At 37.3% G+C, this 22211-nt stretch overlaps 1 protein-coding gene across 3 annotated transcripts in view; it reads right to left on the bottom strand.

Annotated features, from left to right (window-relative positions):
• The window catches only part of LOC113070269 (synaptotagmin-2-like), a 61912-nt gene continuing 39701 nt past the window's right edge, over positions 1-22211 (bottom strand). For 2 of the 3 annotated variants that reach the window (XM_026243500.1, XM_026243499.1), the window contains exons 2-9: positions 13100-13321; positions 11438-11598; positions 5222-5353; positions 3752-3919; positions 3494-3661; positions 2351-2468; positions 1392-1525; positions 1-1310 (exon numbers count right to left, since the gene is read on the bottom strand). In XM_026243500.1, coding sequence (XP_026099285.1) covers positions 1095-1310; positions 1392-1525; positions 2351-2468; positions 3494-3661; positions 3752-3919; positions 5222-5353; positions 11438-11598; positions 13100-13295 — 1293 coding nt within the window. In that variant the 5' untranslated portion in view covers positions 13296-13321 and the 3' untranslated portion in view covers positions 1-1094. The remainder of the gene's footprint in view (positions 1311-1391; positions 1526-2350; positions 2469-3493; positions 3662-3751; positions 3920-5221; positions 5354-11437; positions 11599-13099; positions 13322-22211) is intronic. The other variant, XM_026243501.1, reaches the window with a different exon arrangement.

The raw sequence follows: 22211 nt of genomic DNA, 5'->3' as shown, positions 1-22211 counted from the left end.
TGAAAGCCAATGGTGACCAAGCCTGTCAAACAAAAAGATTTTAGTCAAATTTTGTGAATAATAACCTAAATTTCAGTCTGTCAGATCATCAGAAGACTTGGAATTTAAGACAATGATTCATATTCTTTTAAGCTTCACTGCCTCTGGATCATTAGTCACCTAAACTGTCTGGAAGAGAGCAGCGTGGACATTCTTTGAAACATCTCCTTTAGTGTTCCATTGGCGTAAGAAAGAAAAGTGAGTAAACGATAACTTAATTTTCTTTTTTTGATGAACTATTCCTTTAATGAGAGGGTTCAGAACATCAAAAATGTACAAAGCATTGACTGAAACAAAAACACGCCTTCATTTAAAGTGCTCAGGGAGAATACATTTACTACAAGAAATCAACGCAAAGAAACAAATACACCCATGCTAACAGGAAGACGTTCCTGGCAGCTAAGAATTGCTTATTTCATGATGTTTCAAGGCTTGTCTCCTTTTTGTCAGGGTTTGTTAGGATGTTGGGCAGTGGAAGAAGCCAGCTGAGAGCTGGAACCGAAGAATGGAAGAAGAGGTTGTTTCGCAGGCAGTGTAATCGACACCTGAAAGATCCCTTCCGGTTGGGCAGGAGCATCGAGTCCAACTATCTCTCCAGTTCCCACATTTTATTTTATTTTTTTATTATTCACAATGATTACCAATTCTTCACTGTCCTTTCAGACTCATCAAAAGTAACAGAACTGATTTGATCTAGATGACCAGAGAATCTAGAAGGAATGTGTTAAATTAGGCAGTGGAAGTGGCAGTGCTTTCTATCCCTGGTCCCCGATGGAAAACTGGAATGCTGTTGGATATCTGGGTGTGAGTGTGAGCTTACATCTCTTCTGGAGGATATACAAACCTATGAGCTTGGCCTGTCTTCAGGAACATCTGTGGAAAGAGTCTCTCTGCACATCTCATTTTAGCTGTAGATAATACCTCTAGTCATGTGGCCCATGGCTGTAATTCAGTGCTGATTGAGTAAGATGACTATAGTGTGCATGTTGAAAAGTGAAAGAAGGGAAGGAAGGGGGGAGTTAAAGGTGAGAGGGAGGGGAGGAAGAAGCACAGGATTACTTCTTGGCAGTGAGGGCTGCTAACGTGGCATCCACCTCCTCCTCAGGTTTGAGTGGATGCCACTGAGCGATGGGCCTGCGTGGGTTCGCCAGCATGTCGGACCAGTGCCGGAGCTCAGTACCCTGCGCTCTGCTGCCCACCCAGATCTTCCCGATGGCGTCATTCTTGCCGATCTTATCGTAGTCCAGCACCGTGATCACAGCTTGTATTTTCTAGGAAGGAACAGATATTGCGCTTAAAGTTTGGAGGAGCAGGAAAAGGCGAGCTCTTGTGTTGAGATGTGTAGAGCGTACCTGCATCTGGTCCTGTGGGATCTCAAAGCTGAAAGACTCATTGTAGTACGGGTTCAGGGTGTTCTTCTTCACAGTCGTCTTCTTCTTCTTCAGCCGCTTGCCATTCTGCAGAAGATGAATCTTCACGTAGGGATCTGCAGAGGTTTACCAGAACAGGGAGTCATATATTTATATATTGTGTGTGTATGTTTCAGTTGCAATCTTATGCAACTTTTGATTTGTGACTAGACCTAACCTAACCCTAACCCTAACCCTAATCCTTACCTAAAATAACTTAAAATTAAAAAGCTAATTCAGAATATTAATAAATACCTTATAGTATATGATTTATACTAAAATAAGACTGTAAAGCACAGAACTGTAATAAGCAGGCTAACCCGCTCTTAAGGAAAATTGCAAGCTTATGAATCGCTATTTCCAGGGGTAAAACCTGCAACCAACCCTGTGCTTATATCATTAGGCCACCAACACCAGGTTTGATCTATAAACACCTCCAATTTTTCTTTAAGATTGGAAGGTTAAGGCTTGTTTGGTCCCTTTTATGCTGGTGCAGCGTGTTGTTCTGAGAGCCGCCAGCAGCAGATGGCAGCAGTGAGGACCGACTGAAGGAGATGTGTGAACTGCACAAGCAGGACTGCAGAGTCAGCATGTGTGGGCTATCTCTTCTGCATGGCTAGCACTGACACTAAAGCACAGGCGTGACACAGACGCACTGCTGCAGCACAGAGGCCTGCTGTGCATGTCTGCCAGAGACATGACAAATTAATGAAGTCATAAAAAAAGAAACAAAGGATGAGTTATGTGTCATACTCGCAAACTGAAGAAAGAAAACAGAAATAAAAATATGTTTTTTGGGGGTTATAACATATGCAGGAACATCCTGTCTTCTGCGTGAGTTTATCTCTACCCATTCTCTGGTGGAAAGAGAAGAGACAAGGCACTGCATTGTGTGTTTGTACCTGAGAGTCCTCCAACATCCATCTTTTTCAGGTTCTTAGCCTCGAGGATACAGATGGTGAGTTTTCCAGCTGTAGGCACATAGCGCAGAGAGATGCAGATATCCCCAAGCTTTTCTTGCTGTGTTGGGGAAAATGACATGGGCCGTTTTAAAGGAACAGTTCACCCAAAAATTTGTCTTGGGAGAAGTTGTGAATTTTTTTTTTTTTTTTTTTTTTGCGAGGCTGCCTTTATTTGTTCAGAAATACTTGATTTGAAATATTTGAAAAATTTAAAATAACTATTTTCACTTTGAATATATGTTAAAATGTAATTTATTCCTGCTATGTAAAGCTGTATTGTCAGCATCATTACTCCAGTCTTCGGTGTCACATGATCCTTCAGAAATCATTCTGACATGCTGATCAATGCTGCTCAAGAAGCATTTGCTAATATTTTCAGTGTTGAAATGATATTCAACATTGATAGACATATAGATAGATATCTAGAAAGTAATACTTTTATTCAACAAGGAATGTTTCCACTAATACTAAAATATTATGCTATTATATAACACTGTATTAAACATAGGCCTGTATTATAAGAACCGTTATTAATAATTGAGCACTGATAATTGATAATAACTGAGTATCAAATCAGATTATCAGAATGATTTCTAAAAGGATTACTTTAAACTGAAGACTGGAGTAACAATGTTAAATATTCAGCTTTACATTACATACATACAATTTACAATATATTCACACAGAAAACTGTTATTTTAATAAAATTCCACAATATTACTGCTTTTACTGTTTTTTTTTTAAGCAAATAAAAGCATCTTTGTTGAGAATAAAAGACTATGTTCAGTTTAATTACATGAAGAAAAAAAAAGAGTAGCTTGAACATTCTGCTGCTAACATATTTTTGTTTCCTGCAGTTTGGCACAACATGGGAGTAAATGAAGTAAATGAATAAAACATCAATAGTGTCTCATCAAACAGTAATTTTAATGGAAACATGATAAGGTAGAAAATAACAGCATTATGTAACATTATGGGCGTAAAAGCGTGTTTAGAGGCGCTGGTTCATTAACTCTCATTATTATTAGTGGACGACAGCTGCTAGTTAACATGAAGTGAATGACAGATGTAGGACAGATGTACCTCTTCTTTCTCTGCGCTATCCAGGTCTCTCCATTGCTCGATAGGTTGTGCCAGGTCCAGGGTGTTCATGGGAATCTTCACCTCACCGATCACGTCATGCTTCGAGAAACGGTCGAAGTCGTACACAGACATGACCAGAGTCTTTCCTCCCATTTCAGTGAATGGAATCTAGAAATCAATCAACATCAGCTCATGAGTATTTTCAAAGTGTTGGGTGTCGAAACCTGGCATAAACTGGCAATGTAACAGATACTCTACCTTAAAATTGAAAGTCTCGTTGAAGACGGGGTTGAGGGTTTTCTTGTGCACCTTGGTGTCAAACTTCTTCTTCTTGTCTGGGAGAATGAAAACTTTGACGTATGGGTCTGAGGTGCCACCACTGTCCATGGAGAGAAGATCTGCAGCTTGCAGGATGCCCACTGTCAGCTACAGGATAACAGTGTCAGTCTTTACTGAGCAAAATCTGTTGTAACCTTTCATATGACTTCTGGTTATGCAACAATAGTATAATGGAACCAGCATGATTTTTTTATTTTCTAAATCTGGCACAATCAGCAGCATCACATTGAAGTCAAAAAATGTCCAGTGTCTGTCAAACCTAGTAGCTTTATGTTGGTCAGCATGGCAAATTTGCATTAGAAATATAAACCAGTTGCAAAAATCTGCATAAAATCTTTTGCCCTCATTCAGAATTCTAGAATGCAAATATCCCTTTTGAAATGACTGGATTTCCCCCCTGAAAATGGTAAAAAAAAAGGTACTATGACAACATATTTAACTAAAACCAAAACCATAAAAAATATTTATTCCACACGAGTGGAAAGACATCTTTAAAAACATTGCCCCATCACTCGTGGAGCTCTTTTAGAATTTGCTCTTTTAGTTTGAAAAAACAAAGAAGTGTAGAAGCGCCTAGGAGGAGTTGCAGCGTTACTGCAGAATGGGAAGCAGCAGCGTGCTGAGAAAAAAGCAGCAGCACTGGCAAGCCCAGCTGATGCGCCGTAACACCAACACTCGTCAAAAGGCTTTGATGACACTCTGAAGTGAAAAGCTGAATGTGCGACTGCATGCAATCTCCTTTTATACCCGCACTGCAGGGTGGGGTGAGCGATGCAAATCTCGCATGCCAATATTCATTGGCTTGTTTTGTTAACACTCAAAGGCGATTTGTCTCTCTAGCGAGAATCCCAATTTCGTCAGTCACTGACGTAACGTTGTACGTGACTGACTGAAGGGGAAATGTAATGCTATGACACTAAAAGAACACTGGATGTAATTTTTTTTTATCCTTTATTCATTTGTCATTGATCCTTTACTCGCTGACTTCTTGTCCATTTGTGAATATTTCTGTGATAACAGACATTTTTAAAGGGTGCTTTTTTGTAAAAAAAAAACCATAGGAATAATTTTAAGCAATTATTTGATGATGTGTCATGGTATTTAATTCATGCCACCATTTCTAGCTGTTTAGTTTCTGTATAGAGATATGTTTCACTCTGCTTGCTGTACATTGAAATATTTTGACATGAAAAATGCACTTGATGTACACTTAAATAGCTGAAGAACTGCATAGTATGCTCATACAAAATATGAAAATAATGTTATGTGTACTGTATGTAGGACACATCTGGGAAAATCTGGGCATTAATGTGAACAGATGAACAGAAATATTAAAATATAATTCTCTTAGAAATTGTTTAAACACTGTAAAGCGTAGAGTGGCCTTACCTTGTTGTCAGAGAAGTCGTAGTCAAGGGAGAACTGCAGTTTTCCGAGTTTCTCCTTCTCTTTCGGTTCCTCCTCTTTCTCTTCAGTTATTCCCATGTCTATATCTTCTTCATCATCATCCTCTTCCTGTTTCTGGAGAGACAAAAGCACAGATGGATGTTACAGGAGAAACTAGAGCAAAGGCATAGGAAGGTAAATTAAGTTCCCCAAACATGATTCATCGGGCAAATTTGCAGCTTACCTGAAGTTTGCCAGGTGTCAAACCACCCGGGTGTTACTGTATGTAACGGTTTTAGCGATGACCTTCATAGCAACATGACTTGATTTCACTTTTCCTTTCATGACACCATTTGTAATCGTCTACTTTACTTTTGTGGAGCAAAAGACAGTCAGAAGACTTCTAGTCTTTCTGAAGCAGTCTGTCCATAAATTGATTGTCAGTCTGCAAGGTATATTAAAACCCTGAGAGGAGATGATTGAATGTAAAAAACTTGCTTTTGCACAGAACGAAAGATTCAGAAGATACAAAAGCAAAGTGTTGGTGCTTTAAACCCAATACACATATCAGCGCAGGTATACAATGTAAAATGATGGACATTTTGGAAGAAATGTTTGGCAGTCAGATACTAAAGATCACAGAATGAGTGTTATTTTACACATAAACATTTCTCTTTCACCAATTTAAAGAAACACAGAAATCCAAATGAACCAAGGACCGAAATCTCTCAGGTTTCATTAAAAACATTTTCATTTGTGTTTTGATAAATGAAAGTCTTATGGATTTGGAACAACACAAGCACATATGACTAAATTGTGATTTTTTTTTTGAGGTGGGGGGGGGGGGGGTGGGGGGACAAAGTCTTTAAAATTTTCCAATGCCTGCAAGATAAAATAAAAACAAAACTAACTTGAATTTAGTCACATTTATATATCTGTCAGATGTTTTTCCCTTTCTAGATTGGCAGTCTTGGCCCAGAAAGACACTGTCATAACCAGACATGAAGTGACACCGCCACACGATAAAAAACAAAACAAAACATATAAGATTTTTAGTTCAGCTGGGTCACTCTGACTGCATTAGTAATGTAGTGCACTGTTAATGTGTGAATAGGTTTTGCAAATTTATACATTAACAAGCAGGCAGGACAGCCTGTCATAGCCCTCGGACCGAAGAATTGGATTGGGCGAACATTTTATGGTCCTACACCTTCCACAAACAAAACAAATACATATAAATAAATTTCGAGCACTTAACTAAGTTATTGCTATCAATTTGTGAAGAGACTTTCAACCAGCATAACAAGTAATCTTTTCACCCAAATCAGCTTCCTTACCTTGTAATAAATGAAAAGTTCAAATACAAACTGAACTCAAAAATTAAAAAAATCGCCATGGCCCTCCTGAAGGTATATCCATAACAAAGATTGTATTAGTCTCTCAAGTATGTAATTTAAATAATGTTAAAATATTAGGGATGCACGATATTGGATTTTTGACAATTTCAGATATGGCGATATTTTTTTAATCATTTTGGCCGATACCAAAATATTTCCTTTTGCTTGTAAACAACACCAAGTCTCTCCTGTGCACAAATTATAAGCAAAATAAAATTCCAAAATAATTTTGGTTAGTTTTTAACAATAACTTATTTGGTAGAATTAATAATAATACGTTTTTTGACAGTACATTGAAACTTTGAAAATATCTATAGACTAAATAAAAGATATAACAATCGCTGATTTTTTTTGTTTGTTTAATATTTATGAATTAGATTATGTACTAATGTCACTGTAAGTGTAGTGTGGAGAGACTCCACCCACACACTATTCTGATTGGCTGTGTTTATTGATTAAGCTTTCACATCACAAAGGCCAAACATGTTCTGACTTTTCTGAATTTACAAATTGCTTATCATTGGAATCTTATCACATCACGGCCGATTATGACATGGTGTAATCAGTAAAGTAGACCAGACATTATGCTGATAACTGAAAGTCTCTCTGCTACCCTAGCATTTGTGTCCCCTGAAAGATTGGAGTTAACATAATACATAACCCTGTTACATGACTAACACTGCTTTGGGCATAGTAGTGACCCCAGCAAGTTCATCCACATTGGAACATCCAGCCACTCTACCAAATTCCTGCGGTGACTGTTCATTAGATAAAGCATTTCTGAGATTTTTTATGCACTTTGAAGAATTTATGCAGCTTCAAACTCAATGCTAGTGAAACAGCAAATATAAGCTTACTTAGAGATGTCTGCTTCAGCTTTGGGAAAAACAAGAAAATAAAATAAACACAAGAATACAAGACAAATTAAAAGAGTTGAATCAGAATGTCCCTTAATAGAACAAAAAGTGCTCGGGGTGAGGATTCATCCTTCCTGACCACTCACCCCAAAATATACAAACACACACATTTCCGAAACACACGCTCACACACATGAAAAAAAACAAAACAAAAACAATTTCTCATATCTTAACTGACAGGACAGAATGCATTCATGCATGCCAAGCCACAAAATGCAAAGTCTGAAAATATTCCACATTGATTGCATATTGTTCAAGCAATAGTGAATAAAACGATGCTGGCATTAAATCTGGAGGATGATTAATGATGTAACAGACTAATGTGGTATTACTGATATGAAGTGTGTGGTGATTCTCTTACATAACTTCAGGATATTTGCATTAAGCATTCAGAGGCAGTCATGCTAAGTTCTAGCACATTCATCTTAGTAAAGGTGGAAGATGTAATAAGAAACGGTGAAGGAGAAATCAGTCACTCACAATAAATGATTATTTGCACCAACAGCCCTGTGATCAAATTAGCATGTAATTATTAACCATGTTTATTACAATATGATTTAAGTTCCTAATTTTTTAAAATGCTATTCACTACCCCAAGAAAAAATAAATAAAAGAAAAAACAAACAAACAAACACTGGCCTATCACGTGTCCAAAATTTATGATGTGCTTATTTGTAAGAAACCAGTAAAATGCATGTGTGTTAAGTGGAATTATTAATCATGAAGGCATTTTAAAAGGTTATTACATTATGATAAATTAAACCGTGGTTCAGTTCCTGGGACAGTGAGAATATCAAAGGTGAAGCGTGTAATTTCTGAGCCACTAGCTTTGTGGAATTGCAAATATGAAGACTGTTTTCAAACAGGTTTCCCATGTCACCTGTCATTGGTCGGCTAACAGATAGCTCCGCCCCAAACTCACTCCACTAGTTGAGCAGAGGAGCCCAGTGTTTGGATAGTTAGCTTTGCACAGACAATGTAAAGCGCTTTGAGTGCTTAAAAAAGCGCTATATAAATGTTTGTTGAATTATTATTATTATAATATTATCATATTAGCTACATCGTCACAGGGATAAAAGGATCTTTATTGATGGATACTTAAAAGCAGCCGTGCATGCTTAAAATTTTACCTTTGAAGGCAAATCACCAACTGTAAATATTTAATACATTTACAGATGCTTTACCATTGCTTTTCTTTTGATACACTTATTAAGCAGGGATGCATTTAATTGATCCAAAGTAACAGAGAATATTTTTAATGAAAAAAAACAAGATTTTCTTTTGAAGCCTGAAAAAAAGCTTCATTGTTTTCATAAACATTTTCAACACCAGTAATAATGAGAAGTGTTTCTTTAGCAGCAAATCATCATATTAGTATGATTTATGAAGAATCATGTGACACTGAAGACTGGAGTAATGATGCTGAAAATTCAGCTTGGATTACAGAAATAAATTACATTTTAAAATAAATTTACAAAGAAAAAAGTTTTCAATTGCAATAATATTTTACAATATTGCTATAATAATAATTATTATTATTATTATTATTATTATTATTTTACTGTATAATAGATCAAATAAATGCAGCCTAAATATAAAACAATTCTTAAAAAAACTAACAAAACAATATATTTTTTGGATAGTTCACCCGAAAATGAAAATCCCTTCATCATTTACTCTCCCTCACATTGTTTCAAATCAGCCAATGTCACGTATTTCCACATCGTTTACATTAAGCGCTCTAACACTGAAAATAATACACACACTACCCAAAACAATATTTCAAACTAAAGCACACTTAATTGGCACACACCCAAGCACACAACAGGTCTCCTGGTGAAAGGCTGTTTCCCACACCACCTACTTCATCCCACGACTCATCTCTACATTTCAGGAAGAAAAGAAAAGCTTCTTTGTTTCTTTCCGCACAATGGGTCATCCAGGAAAGTTACTCTCAAGTCAAGTCATGGTCATTCACTGGTGCTTGTATGAAGGGCATGCATTGGACTTTGTCAAAAAACGCTGCTTCACCTCATCTGGAAATTTCTCTGGCTTCTATTGCTGTTAGCTAAGTGCTTTAAGAAAGGGATGCATAAAGATGTTGCATAACTTATGTTAGGAATCTTTTAAGGGACAGATTTGTGATAGGTGAAGCAGCTTTCAGAGGACAAATCACCAACCGTACCCTTTCAACATGCATGTTAGTGAGGATTGGTGTCTCTCAGTAAGCTAGGATGAAGTTTAAGTTCATAACCAAATGCACATTCGCTTCCTTCTACTGATTTGGCAGTAATCCCCCACATCCCGTTCATGTGGCATGTCAAACTGGTGGAATGCGAGCCCTCCCCAAACCAACCCCAAACTAGCTCCTCAAGCAACCTCAGCACCCCTGCAGCTTGCAAGACTTAAGAAGAAGCCAAAGAGTTCATTCCCAGCCAGTTTTCAAAAAGCCCAGTTCCCCCCGCCCTGGTCTGAGCTTACACCAGGCGTTCAGAGAGGGGCACTGCAAGCCATGTCACACCTACCGTAAGAAGACAGGTCCAGCACAGTCAAGATACACGGAGCACATATCAGACACAAAGCGGGAAAGATAGAGAGATGAAGAAATGGAGAGAGAGGGAGAGATTGAACTCACAGAAGACAGAATCAAGTAGAGGAAATCAAGTAACACTTAATGGACATGTATCAAAAACGACAATTTTGGTTTAAATATACACATTATGTTATTGACTAATACAAACATCAAATTTAACCAAAGCATTTTGAGAAGCAAACCACATAGACAAAAATAAAAAGTTTGTCTTGATGGTGTTTATGCACAACTAAGTTTTTTGAGATTATTTATATAGAAAATGATATATTCGGATATGAATTTTAATGATTCCCGAAGGAAAATTAGCTTGTCACAATAGCAAACACACAGCACACAGCGGGATCTGTCACAGCACGGCAAATACAGCTAAACTCTTTAGCTATTCAGCTATTATATTTCCAGCACAGATAAAAAAAGATTTAGTGCTGCTGCGCATTCGCTGGAAGATGTGTCATTTTTAACACAAAAGCACAAGAGATTTATAGCAAATACATTTTTTTGGAAACCAAATTATACGAACGCGGCAAATGAAATGACGTGGCGGGAAATCATTCATGTAGCTTTCCTGCTTTACAGGCAGCAAATGACACACAACACTGAATATTTTATATTCCATGAATATTAAATGGCTGAAAAATCTTTCCAGAATACCAGCCATCCATTTTCTTGACCTAGAAGCTATATTAGGGCTATGTGAGTGGTAGAAACACAGCCTTTTTTTAAAACAGACAAGCTTTGCTGAGTCTTTCAAATATATTGCATTGTGAAAGGCATTAATCAAGTGAAAGATTCAAATTAGATATGTATCGAACCCTATTAAACTCATTAGCAACAGATGGAAATAAGAAACTGGAAAAAACATTCATCTTTCTGTTTCTTTGTACAAGGTTTTAAAGGAATAGTTCACCCAAAATGTAAATGTATACATCATTTATTCACTCTCAAGTCGTTCTGTTGTGAGACATAAAAGGAGATGTTGAGCAGCATGTTCAATCTGCACATGCAATCAAAGTGAATTGTGATTTTTACTGCCAAGCTCCAAGAACACAAATAAGCATCAGGTTGGTGTCAAATATTAGACACTATTATCTGAATTTATGCATTTTCACATAAATTTGGAGCTTGACATTATTAAATGCCATCTACTTTCATTGTATCTAAAATAACAACTTTTGTAACATCTCATTTTGTGTCATGAAAGAAAGAGATACATGGCTGACACATTAGAATGAGTTTGTATGAAATAAAATATTCATTTTGACATGAACTATCCCTTTAAGGCTGAAAAGGCGCTGGTGTCGGGTGGCCGTACCTCTCCTTCCTTCATGTTCTTCATTCCCATTTCTCCCTTGCCTTTCTTTCCCTTTTTGCCCTTTTTCCTCTTAAGGCAGGTCTTTTTAACGATGCAGAAGCAGCACGTGAGAATGAGGATCACGGCTACAATGGCGATGGCGATAATGGCCCAGGGAGGCACTAAAAGTGAGAGAAGGACAGAGAAAGATGGAGGAACAGAGGCTGGAAATTCAATTCTAGATCGATCAGGGTCATTAAGAGAGCCAAGCTTGTCTTCAATATTACCTTCACCAATGCAGAACAGGACTATGTTTGTAGGGGAGAATGTATGTAACAGCAAAACCGTAGCTTCATGCATATTCTAGACAAATAAAGTTTGTCAAGACTAGTGCTGTCATAACTTTTCAAAAATGTTCTGTCAAATCTGCTTAGATTCACAAATGTTGCTCAGTTGGCATAATATTTAGAGTTTCTATAGAATGATCTGATCTCTTTGTATCAACTCTATTCTTTAGTTTAAATGAACTCAACATTTTAAGGAAAACAGGTTAGGCTACTAAATCATTTTTACAGTATAATTGGGTCTCTAATAATGTCTGTGCATGATGTTCCCGAAATAAGTTTGTCATATTCCATGTTTGTTGGAGGAAAACAATGCTGGAGTGATAAAGAGTGAATGCAGCAAAAACTTTTCAGTTGATGGAAAACTGTTTTCCATTGCTCCCATGACACCTTATGTAAACTGCATTTATGACAAAGAATAATCATAATCAATCATTTAAAATCACCCTAAAAAACGGCAACAACTTAAAATACGCCATAATTTGAAGGCAACTCTACTTTTATTTGTGTGTACTCACAATATCATCAAAACATTGTGCTTTTGTAAAATAAAGAAAACAAACCGGATACGCTTCCTGCTGTCTCGGTCTCCATGAACTGCAGCACAGAACAAAAATGAACTGAAACTCAGCTGACAGACTATTTACCTTACAGACTTGGGAAATATATTTACATTAAGCTGATGCTTTTATCCAAAGTGGCTTACAATTGCTACGTATGTCAGAGGTCGCACACCTCTGGAACAGCTAGGGGTTAAGTGTCTTGCTCAGGGACACATTGGTGTCTCACAGAGGATTCGAACCAGGGTCTCTCACATCAAAGGCATGTGTCTTATCCACTGCGCCAACACCACCCCATTATATCTATAGAAATCTTTGATCAAATTGAATTCGAAAACAAATACTCTCTGGTTAGGTCATCTAAGCAACAAAACAAGCATTAGGTAGCCTTAGCCAAGACAGACTTTATGTTGACTTGACAAAACCTATCTAGAATTGTTTTCAGAATGTTATAGTTTAAAGGTCATACAGACCTTACAGACAGATAGGATGTCCCATGTGTTTGCTAGATTGCTCTGGCTAGCTTCTAGGGTTATTGGTCTGAAGTCACTATGGTGTTAATGTTGTTTTTTCTTAGGGTGTTGCTAGTGCTTTGCTATGATGTCCTGCATGGTTGATAGGAGGCTCTAGGCAGTGCAATCTGACATGGTCCAGTCAGTTAGAAAAGGTGCAACAACCTAAATAGCAGCATCTGAAGCTCTGACATGAGTTTGGAGCTTGTGTTATATGTTGAAATGATGAAATATCACACAATATCACACAACTAGTCAAATACTCACATGGAAGTTTGTCCATCTCATTGAGGAACTTGTTTTTGATGTCACCAAAGACGTCATTCTTGCTGACTGGACCCTGATGCTCGGTGGAGTTGTCTGCAGGTGTGGAAACAGCAGGGGCCATGGTTAGGGCACTGGCACCCGTGGGCTCGGGGCCCACCATGGCCGCAGGCTTCTTCTTGAGCAAATTCCACTTCATGCTTAACGGATACACCAACAGAAACCCTGATGGGGGAAAAGAGAGTCAAGATGACATGAGTGTGACGAGATGCTACTGAATCTCTGAATCTCATTCTCTTTGATGGGAACTGAATGAAATGATTTACTCGCTCCATCAAACATGCAAATGTGCTGACATAGTTATAATGTGACATACTGTGTGATCTCTTGACTATTAAAATGTGTTCAATAATGTGAAAGGTGATGTTCAATTTGTCAGTAAGTGGGATTTCTTATCAGTAATAGGGTTTGGCAGGAATCAATAAATGAACATAAAAATGTAATTAAATTAAATGAGTGTACATGAAAGGGCCCATTTATGTTTTATTCTCCCCAAAATGCCCATTTTGCCTCTAGAGGATTTTTGGAAATAGACTGTCTAATATAAAAAGAAAGAAAGAAAGAAAAAAAAAATAATTAATGACTTAAATTGTGGTTTGCTGGTTTGCTTTTATTGCAAATCTAAATGAAAACATCTGACATTCTCAGACTTTTTTTTTTACACACACACACAGAAGTTAATTTGTTCCTCTAAAGATTTTCAGTATTGTGGCAAAACCACTTTAAAATTTTACTATTTTTTTTTTTGTAAAAAATATAATAATAAAAAAAATAAAAAAATAAAAAAATAAAAAGCACTGCAGGGTTCAGCTTGTGAGTTATAGAATACAGAAATAATAATAAAAAAGTTAAATTATTGACATGACATATAGGCTAAAGTTTTGATTAGCTATAGTTTTAAAATACAGTATAATTATTATTATTTTGCCATTTATTGGCAAATAATGAAGTAAGTATTTACTTACTGACATGTTAACTAATTTTTTATTCTGAAGTCTGAAGTGAAGCTATTTTTTCTTAGAGGTGGAAGCATGAGTATTATTAAAAGTCTATGTTTTAACTGTGTTTCATTTAATCCCTTAACATAGAAACTATCAGATGGAGGTCTTTTTTTTTAGGCATAAATTAGAGTTTAATCAGAGTTCCAGATAGTTCAAATGATGCCCGTGCTGGAAAGAATGGTAAACATAATGAAAGTAGACTTACAGTAGCCCTCTGATTTCATAAAAAACACAGCAATATAGTTAAACAAAACTGATTTCTTATTCCACAAAAATCAATTCTCTGCTCTAGTGTCGGAGAGCCTGTCTGTACTCATTGAATAGCGTGAATAACTTAATGAAGTTGACAATTCATGGGATAAGCCATTTTATTATTCAAGGGCCCATTCCTTTGCTGGGAATGTATGGCAAAATGCGCTACGCTGCAGTTATGCAATCTGACATTGCATAAGTCAAATGGCCCACAGACTGCAGGAGGAGCTCACACACAAGCAGAAGTTAATTTGTTCCCCTAAAGATTCTCAGTACTAGGAGAAAAATCTGTTACAATTTTATATATATAAAAAACAGACTGTATAATTTGTAGTGATAATAGTAACCGGGTGTGGTTTTAGTGATATATGTCTGCACATGTGCAGTATGGGGCAGATGCCCTGAGAGTGTGCGTGGTGACAGCACGTTACAGTTGTAACCGCTAATAAACACCAGCGTTACCTTTCAGTTTTGAAGCTGTTTTTATTTAATGAACTCACAAGATCATTAAATAATTCAGCTTGGGTATAAAGCAGTAGAGTTATGGAATGCAAATATCATTATTAGATGAATTAAGCAATTATTTACTTATTTCAACCATACACCTTTTGTAGGAGTTGTGCTTAAAAAACTATTTTGCAATTAGGTGAGAAAAAAACTAAGAAACAATAAAAATATTTGTTATCTGAAAGCAACTCAATTTAACTCAAAACTCAAATTAATTTTTCATGTTAATACCTATTGTTTTAAGGATGGTTATTTATTTATTTATTTTTAAACAAGAACATAAGACAAATACTGATTATGAAAATCACCTATTTTTATTTGAGCAAATAATGTCAGCACAATAACTCCGTGTCCCTGAACTGATTAAAAAAAAAGTCTATGCAGAGTGATTCAGTTTCATTAGACACATTTTACATATTTACAGAGTGACTCAGGGTCTGGATCACTTTCAAGATTGAACAAATCCTGACAAATAATGCACTTGTTTGAACAGCTTGCAACCAGCCCACAGCTGTCCTTTTAAATTATATTACTAATTCATGGTGGAAAAAACAAGACCTGTGATCTAAGGCAATTGGTTAACTAAACAATCCCAAGTTAACTTCAACTGGCTTACACTCGAATGAGTGTAGTGAAATGATGGAGGTGCTCCAAATGGAAAATTATTGGAGCTAATTCTCTAAAAGATGGGAAGTTAATAAACAAAGCAGTTAGAGCTTGAGAAAAAACGTTTGAGTTAATGTCTGAGGACTGATCATTCTATTATGAACAAATGATGGCATTCATTGCTTTGTATGTGATTCCATAATGCCTTTGTATATTTGATTTTCATTTTTAAGCCGTGCCTTTCTGAATAAGTTACTTAGCTTCGGGTACATGCAAATATTCATATAAGTTATTTGGATAATTACAAATAGTGTCTGGCCGTATTAACACACTCATTGTCTAAATCAGACCCTAATGAGAATGTGATGGAACGTTTGCCTTATCCTCTCCCTCGCCTTTTCTCTGGAGCTTCTTGTGTGCGTTTAACACAGTGATATAATCACTGGACTCACTGCACTTGAGACTGATGCCTCTGCTTACACTGAGGGAGATAGAGATGTGCGGCACTTGAAGAGAAGCTTGTGTCCACGTCTTTGCTCAGGGGTGACCACATACTGCTCAGAGGACAACAGACACTTTGCTTTTTATGGGACACATTATCTCCACTGCACTCACACCGATTTTACGGCTCTCAAAGACACTCCTGCTGTTTTGTCTGTGTGACTGCCAGAGCAGATATTGTAAATACAACAGAACAAATAAACAGATACAAATACAACAGAAGTCTGGCTCAGATAAAGCAGAATGTGATGATGTCTAAGAATCAGATGTAATCAGCAGAACGGATGTCTGTTTTGTCTTGCCAACAAACTCGCTGGCTATAACGGCACATTTGACTTAGACAAAGTTTTAGCAAGCGCAAATAAAAAGGATCAGGTCGAGTGATCTAGGAACAGAAGGAACAGAAATGGAACTGCTCCAAAGGATGCTTTTGGCAGATCGAATAAAACCTTTGGAGAGGCATCTAGATATGACTGCTGCGTTACATAAAGATAATTGCTTCAGAGCATCTGCCAAACTTCTCTTGTTCAGTGTGGGAGGAAATTCTCTAAGCAAACCATCAAGAACATGTTCAGGTTATATGTCATCCCAGAATGAGACGAATTAAACGATCCTCTGAAAATGAAGTCGTTAAGGTTTCTTTATTGCACTGTGATTTTAATTTCTCAATAATTAAACCCATTCCCTGTACCATTCTCATTATTGCCTTGAAAAAGAAAAAAAAAACAATTAAAAAAAATGTCATAAAACAAAAGCAATATGCTGTTTTAAATTGTAAATTAAAATATAAATATACATTGTAGACTATTTTTTTTTTTGTAAGATTCAACAACTTTTGTAAACAACAAATGCACAAGTAAATAAAAACTAAATCTTATCATTAAATGTCTTCTATTATGTAAACGGTCTTATTCAAACTGAGGTAAACGTATTTGTGATAGCAGGCAACACGAAGCACCAAAGCTGTAGGTCCTGCCAAACGTTTGGCTGAACAGAAACTAGTTATCCGGAGAGAGAGTGGGTGGCCTCTACAGAATCCCAGATCACTGTGCATGGTGCACAATATTGCTCAAAACAACAAAATCATATTTACAAACACTGTGTTGCGTGTACCCTTGTATTGAAAAAATGGACTTGAATTCAATTTTACACCGTGTCTTGTATTAAAGATCGAATTGATTTTAGTACCTCCAAAACGTGTCAGTGTTACAGCCATTTTAATTGCATCTTCAATCTTGCAATTATGTTTGCATAATAATGCTTGTATCAGTGCCAGTGTGGCTTCATTAAATATTAGCCAAGCTCAATCTTCACATATACTGACAGGATCACTTACCAGGAAAAATGGATTCTTATTACAGACACACACACACACACACACACACACACACACACTTTTAGTATCAACTTATTTGAAAACCTTTAGAAACTTGAACTATAAATACATACAGAAACAGTTCATATTAAAGCTCATGAATTGAACTGTGCCACAGTATTTCAATGTTTTACCTGGTAACTCAGAAGCTGCTACCTCAGCCTATTCTGGCTCATAACCTTGGGTGTGTATCGTTGACAAACTGCAGCTGTTCGACAAGTCCTCCGATGACAGATCATTTAAAACGACACAGATGACCAAGGCCTGCTGGTCTCTCTAACCTTCACAGCTAGCCTCCAATTCCCTTTAAACAGCTGTTTGCTACTTTATCCCAGGCATGAGAATACGCTCACCCCATCTAAGGCCCTGAGCTGTGACAAAACTGAGCACAATAATAGAGTTACGGTGTGGTCGTACATTATCTAACTGCCTTTTTCTGCTTTATGGTGGGAATAACTCAAGCTGCTGCTTCTGTGACGAGTGTACAGACTCAGTGAGGTGAGAAATGAAAGACGCTGACCGGTGACGCTGTGGCTCAGGGGGATAAATCCACTGGAATGGTTGGGTCAGGTCGTAATGCTTGACTGAGGACCAGCCACGAATTTAGCCTTTTTATTGCTGTCTTACAGAGGAATGACATTGGGTGATATTTTTTTCTACATTGGGATTGCAGATAAAACTCTGTCTGTAATTCATTTTTTTGGGGTTTGCTGACATGTCTTTGGTGGGAGGGGTTTTGGACCATTATGAGTTTAATTTTAATCTGTAAAATATTGTAAAAATGCTATGGAGAGAGAGAGAGAGAGAGAGAGAGAGAGAGAAAGAGAGAGAGAGAGAGAGTACAGGGAAAAACTGTAAAAGGTCTAACCAGACATTTCATGTAATATTACAGTAAAATTATGTTAATTGTACAGTTTTAAGAATAAAACAACATATAATCTACAGTCAAAATCTGTAAACTGATATTCCCAATATTCCCACGTGACACTCCACATTTGAAAGTTTTTTGTTTAAATAATCTCGTTTCTGAATAGTTTTTGTAATCACTTATGTACATTTGGATTTTATGTTATAGTTTCTGTAGTTTAAAGCTCCAATATGGAGGAATTTTGTAATAAAATTTCCGAAAATAACTTGCACAGTGTGATATATTATTTCCGGTGTAGACCATGTGATGTTCCACCCATAGACAGTAAAAGAAATGGACACAGCGACCCCATTGAAACTCAACTGAGACAATTGAAGCCCATTTTTAGCATTTTTTAGCACTTCCTTTTCTGAAGCGCAGACTCAAACGAAGCTTGACGACGTCAGCAACGTGTCTGACAGATGTAAATCTTCTAGTAGCTGTGCGTGCAATCTGCCATCGTTAATCTTGCAGAGACGGCGAGCTTGAGCGGGGAGTTCTTTGTCGTGAGTGAGCAGGAGTAAGTATTCGGATTAATTATTTTGCATAGTATTTTAAAATGTAACGCCAGTACGTCATATTAAGTTAATTGCCTGCGAGCTTCTCCTCCTGTCTGTACGGTAATGCGACAGAGAGTCGAGTGGTTATGACGCAATTGTTAGTCTATTTTTTACAAAAACTGTTTCTACGGGGCCATAATGTAACATAGAAGGTAATGGAGCCCTTTATACATTGTCGTGTATCTTTAGAAATAAATAATGGACAAACGGAGTCTTTAAACGCCTCAGATGTAAAGTTATTCGCTGTCAAAGTGACGCCAAAATGAATGAGAGTCAATGGGAATGCTAACGCAAGTGAAGTTCTGCTACAAGATGGCAGCACGCACCCGACTTCAACTTTCGGTCGAGTTCCTTGCCGCCTGGTTCCACCACACCGGCATATCACATGGTCAAATGCGGAAGCGGTGGTTATGTTATGCGGTCACGCGTATGGTTTGGTTGTCGTTGTTATGGATCACGATTACTCTTTGGCGAGTATTGAAGTGCCAGTAAAACGTAAGCGTCCATATTCGGATACACGCAGACTGTGTGACAAATGGAGGAATAAAACCAGGATAAATATCGGCCAGGCATTTACAAGATGGAGAGAGCTGGGCGAAAATCTTGGACTTGACAGACTCGCGAGTGTATTGATAGACAATTAAGCAAATCAATTATTTATTTTGTTATTGTACAAGTAACGAAATAGTTACAGTAAAGATGATTTTTATAGATATGAATTACACCACATGCCTGTACATTCTGTCACTGTAGCATTTTTTTTTTTTATCAATGACGTTACCTGTGAGAAAATAACATAACGTGGCAAATGGACTGTTTCAGTTTCAATAATAGCACTTATAAACAAAGTTATATTGCTCTTTGTACTAAGGTAAGGATTTTTATCACGTGTGGTGTCCGAGAGTTTGGCAGTACAATTAAATACAATCGAATATGTGTTGTTAAAAATATATTTAGTCATTACTTGCAAATGTTCGTTCAAATTTAATTTAAGAACGATTGGTTTGAGCACGTTAAACAACACGGCATTAACCATAAACACGTAACACTGCACAACATTAACCCAACAAATCATTTAACAAATAGCTGTAAGTTGTAACGGGATAATATATGTCTCCTTGTTAGTGCGTCCGCCTCCCATGCTGAAGACCCGGGTTCGAGCCCCACTTGGAGCGAGTTCAAGAAGCGTCAGAGAGGACCCGGGAGAGAGGGGTATTACATAAAATAATACGATCAGATATACAGGTAATACAAAAACGAATACATTACCTCATCCGTGATCATGATTCGTTTATCCAATTTAGATACATTGCTATGGTTAAAACGCATTAAAAACGACATCTCCCATCGTCACCTGCTTTATAGCGTCATCAAGCTTCGCCTTTGTTATTGTTGGAAATGCGCCCTCTTGTGGTCAATTACAAAAATCACATATTGCAGCTTTAATGAATGTTTATGGCATTGTAAAGTGTCATATATAATATAATATAATATAAACCCTGTGTCTTGTGTCCTGATGTCAGATTGAGAAAAATTTGTTGATTTACAATCATAAGAATCCTAAATTTTAGATCTTACCCTGAAGACAAGAGACTCTCCTATTTCTCCCATTTTCATTCGATGACTAAAAATGTCTTCTAGAGCATTTATCACAGTACCTTCATCACGTGCAGGATAACGAGGTGCTCTATCACAGCAGAGATCTTGAACAAAGATGAAGATTGTGTGTGTGTGTGTCTGTGTGGGATTCAGAGTAGTGGAATCAGCACCCGTCTGACCTGCAGCTCTTTCCAGACTCTGCCTCCATCCGCCTCCTCCCGCTCAAAGATCAGTAGCTCGCCCTAATTAAATTGTTTTAATTAAATGAATGAGCATCACAAGCCATCACAAGACTCCAGCTGACAAACTTCAACTTTAGTTCAACTCATAAATCACTCAAACAATTGCATCCTGGGTTACTGATAGAACTTAAAATTCACAAGTAGGTAGAAATCAAGCCAATGAGATAACAGCAGCATTTCGCTGACCAATCGTAGCACATTCTCATTTAAGCCAAGGCAAGGCAAGTTTATTTATATAGCACATTTCGTACACAGTGGTAATTAAAAGTGCTTTACATAAAACAAAGTAAAATAATAACAAAAATAAAACAAGCAGTTTTAAAACTTTGTAAATTATTTAAAAATGGACTTATTTAAAAGGAATTTAAAACAGTTAGAAATGGAAAATGATTTTACATAAAATACAGCAAATACGTAAAATACAGTGTAATTTGTTTGGACATTGCACAGTGCTCATTCAAAAAATGCACAGCTCAACAGATGATTTTTGAGTCTAGATTTAAATGTGACTAGTGTTTTAGCACATCTGATCTCTTCTGGAAGCTGATTCCAACTGCGAGCGGCATAGTAACTAAAGGCGGACTCCCCTTGTTTTGTGTGAACCCTTGGTATTTCTAATTGACTCGATCCTAGTGATCTGAGTGCTCTGTTAGGTTTATATTTAGTGATCATATCTGCAATATATTTCTGTCCTAGGTCATTGAGTGATTTAGTAAAAGTACTTTAAAATCAATCCTAATTGTAACTGGAAGCTAGTGTAAGGACCTGAGGACTGGTGTGATATGCTCATATTTTCTGGTTCTAGTCACTTCAGTTGACTTCATGACTTTAGTAATTTGGAGATAAGGCTAGGTAAATCTGGGTATCATCAGCATAGCTGTGATAGGCAATTTGGTTCTTTCTCATTATTTGACTTAGTTGAAGAATATACAGGCTAAACAAGAGCGGTGAAAGAATTGAGCCTTGTGGGACTCCACAGCTCTCCTAAACTCTATGTGACGAGTGGGGCGGGGCCGAGGGACGTGGGAGGAGTGAGGCCGGTGGAGTGATTGGAGATGAGCTACACCTGTTCGACCCACCGGTCTTGAGGCCCACCGAGCAGATGGAAGGATATAAGACTGGAGCGACGATAGTGAAGGATGAGAGAGGACCAGGCCTGGGCTTTAGTTTATGTTTTGCTTTTTATTTGCGCGCATCAGTCGTCCGTGAGGGGCTGATGCACTGTTTTGTGTTTATTTTGTGATTATTAAAGTTTCATTTGATTGTGCGCCAGTTCCCGCCTCCTTCTTCCGGATGAATATGGAGATTTTATTATTACACTCACATAATAACCTCTCCTTTCTAAGTATGACCTGAACCATTTGAGTACCATCCCAGAAAGCCCGACCCAGTTTTCCAGTCTCTCTAGTAGTATGTTATGATCGACAGTGTCAATCACAGCACTGAGATCTAGCAATACCAGCACCGATATTTTGCCAGAGACACAATTTAAGCGAATATCATTT

This window comes from Carassius auratus, unplaced genomic scaffold (assembly GCF_003368295.1).
Source record: "Carassius auratus strain Wakin unplaced genomic scaffold, ASM336829v1 scaf_tig00003633, whole genome shotgun sequence".
NCBI lineage: Eukaryota > Metazoa > Chordata > Actinopteri > Cypriniformes > Cyprinidae > Carassius > Carassius auratus.
This window is presented reverse-complemented; position numbering and strand designations above follow the sequence as displayed.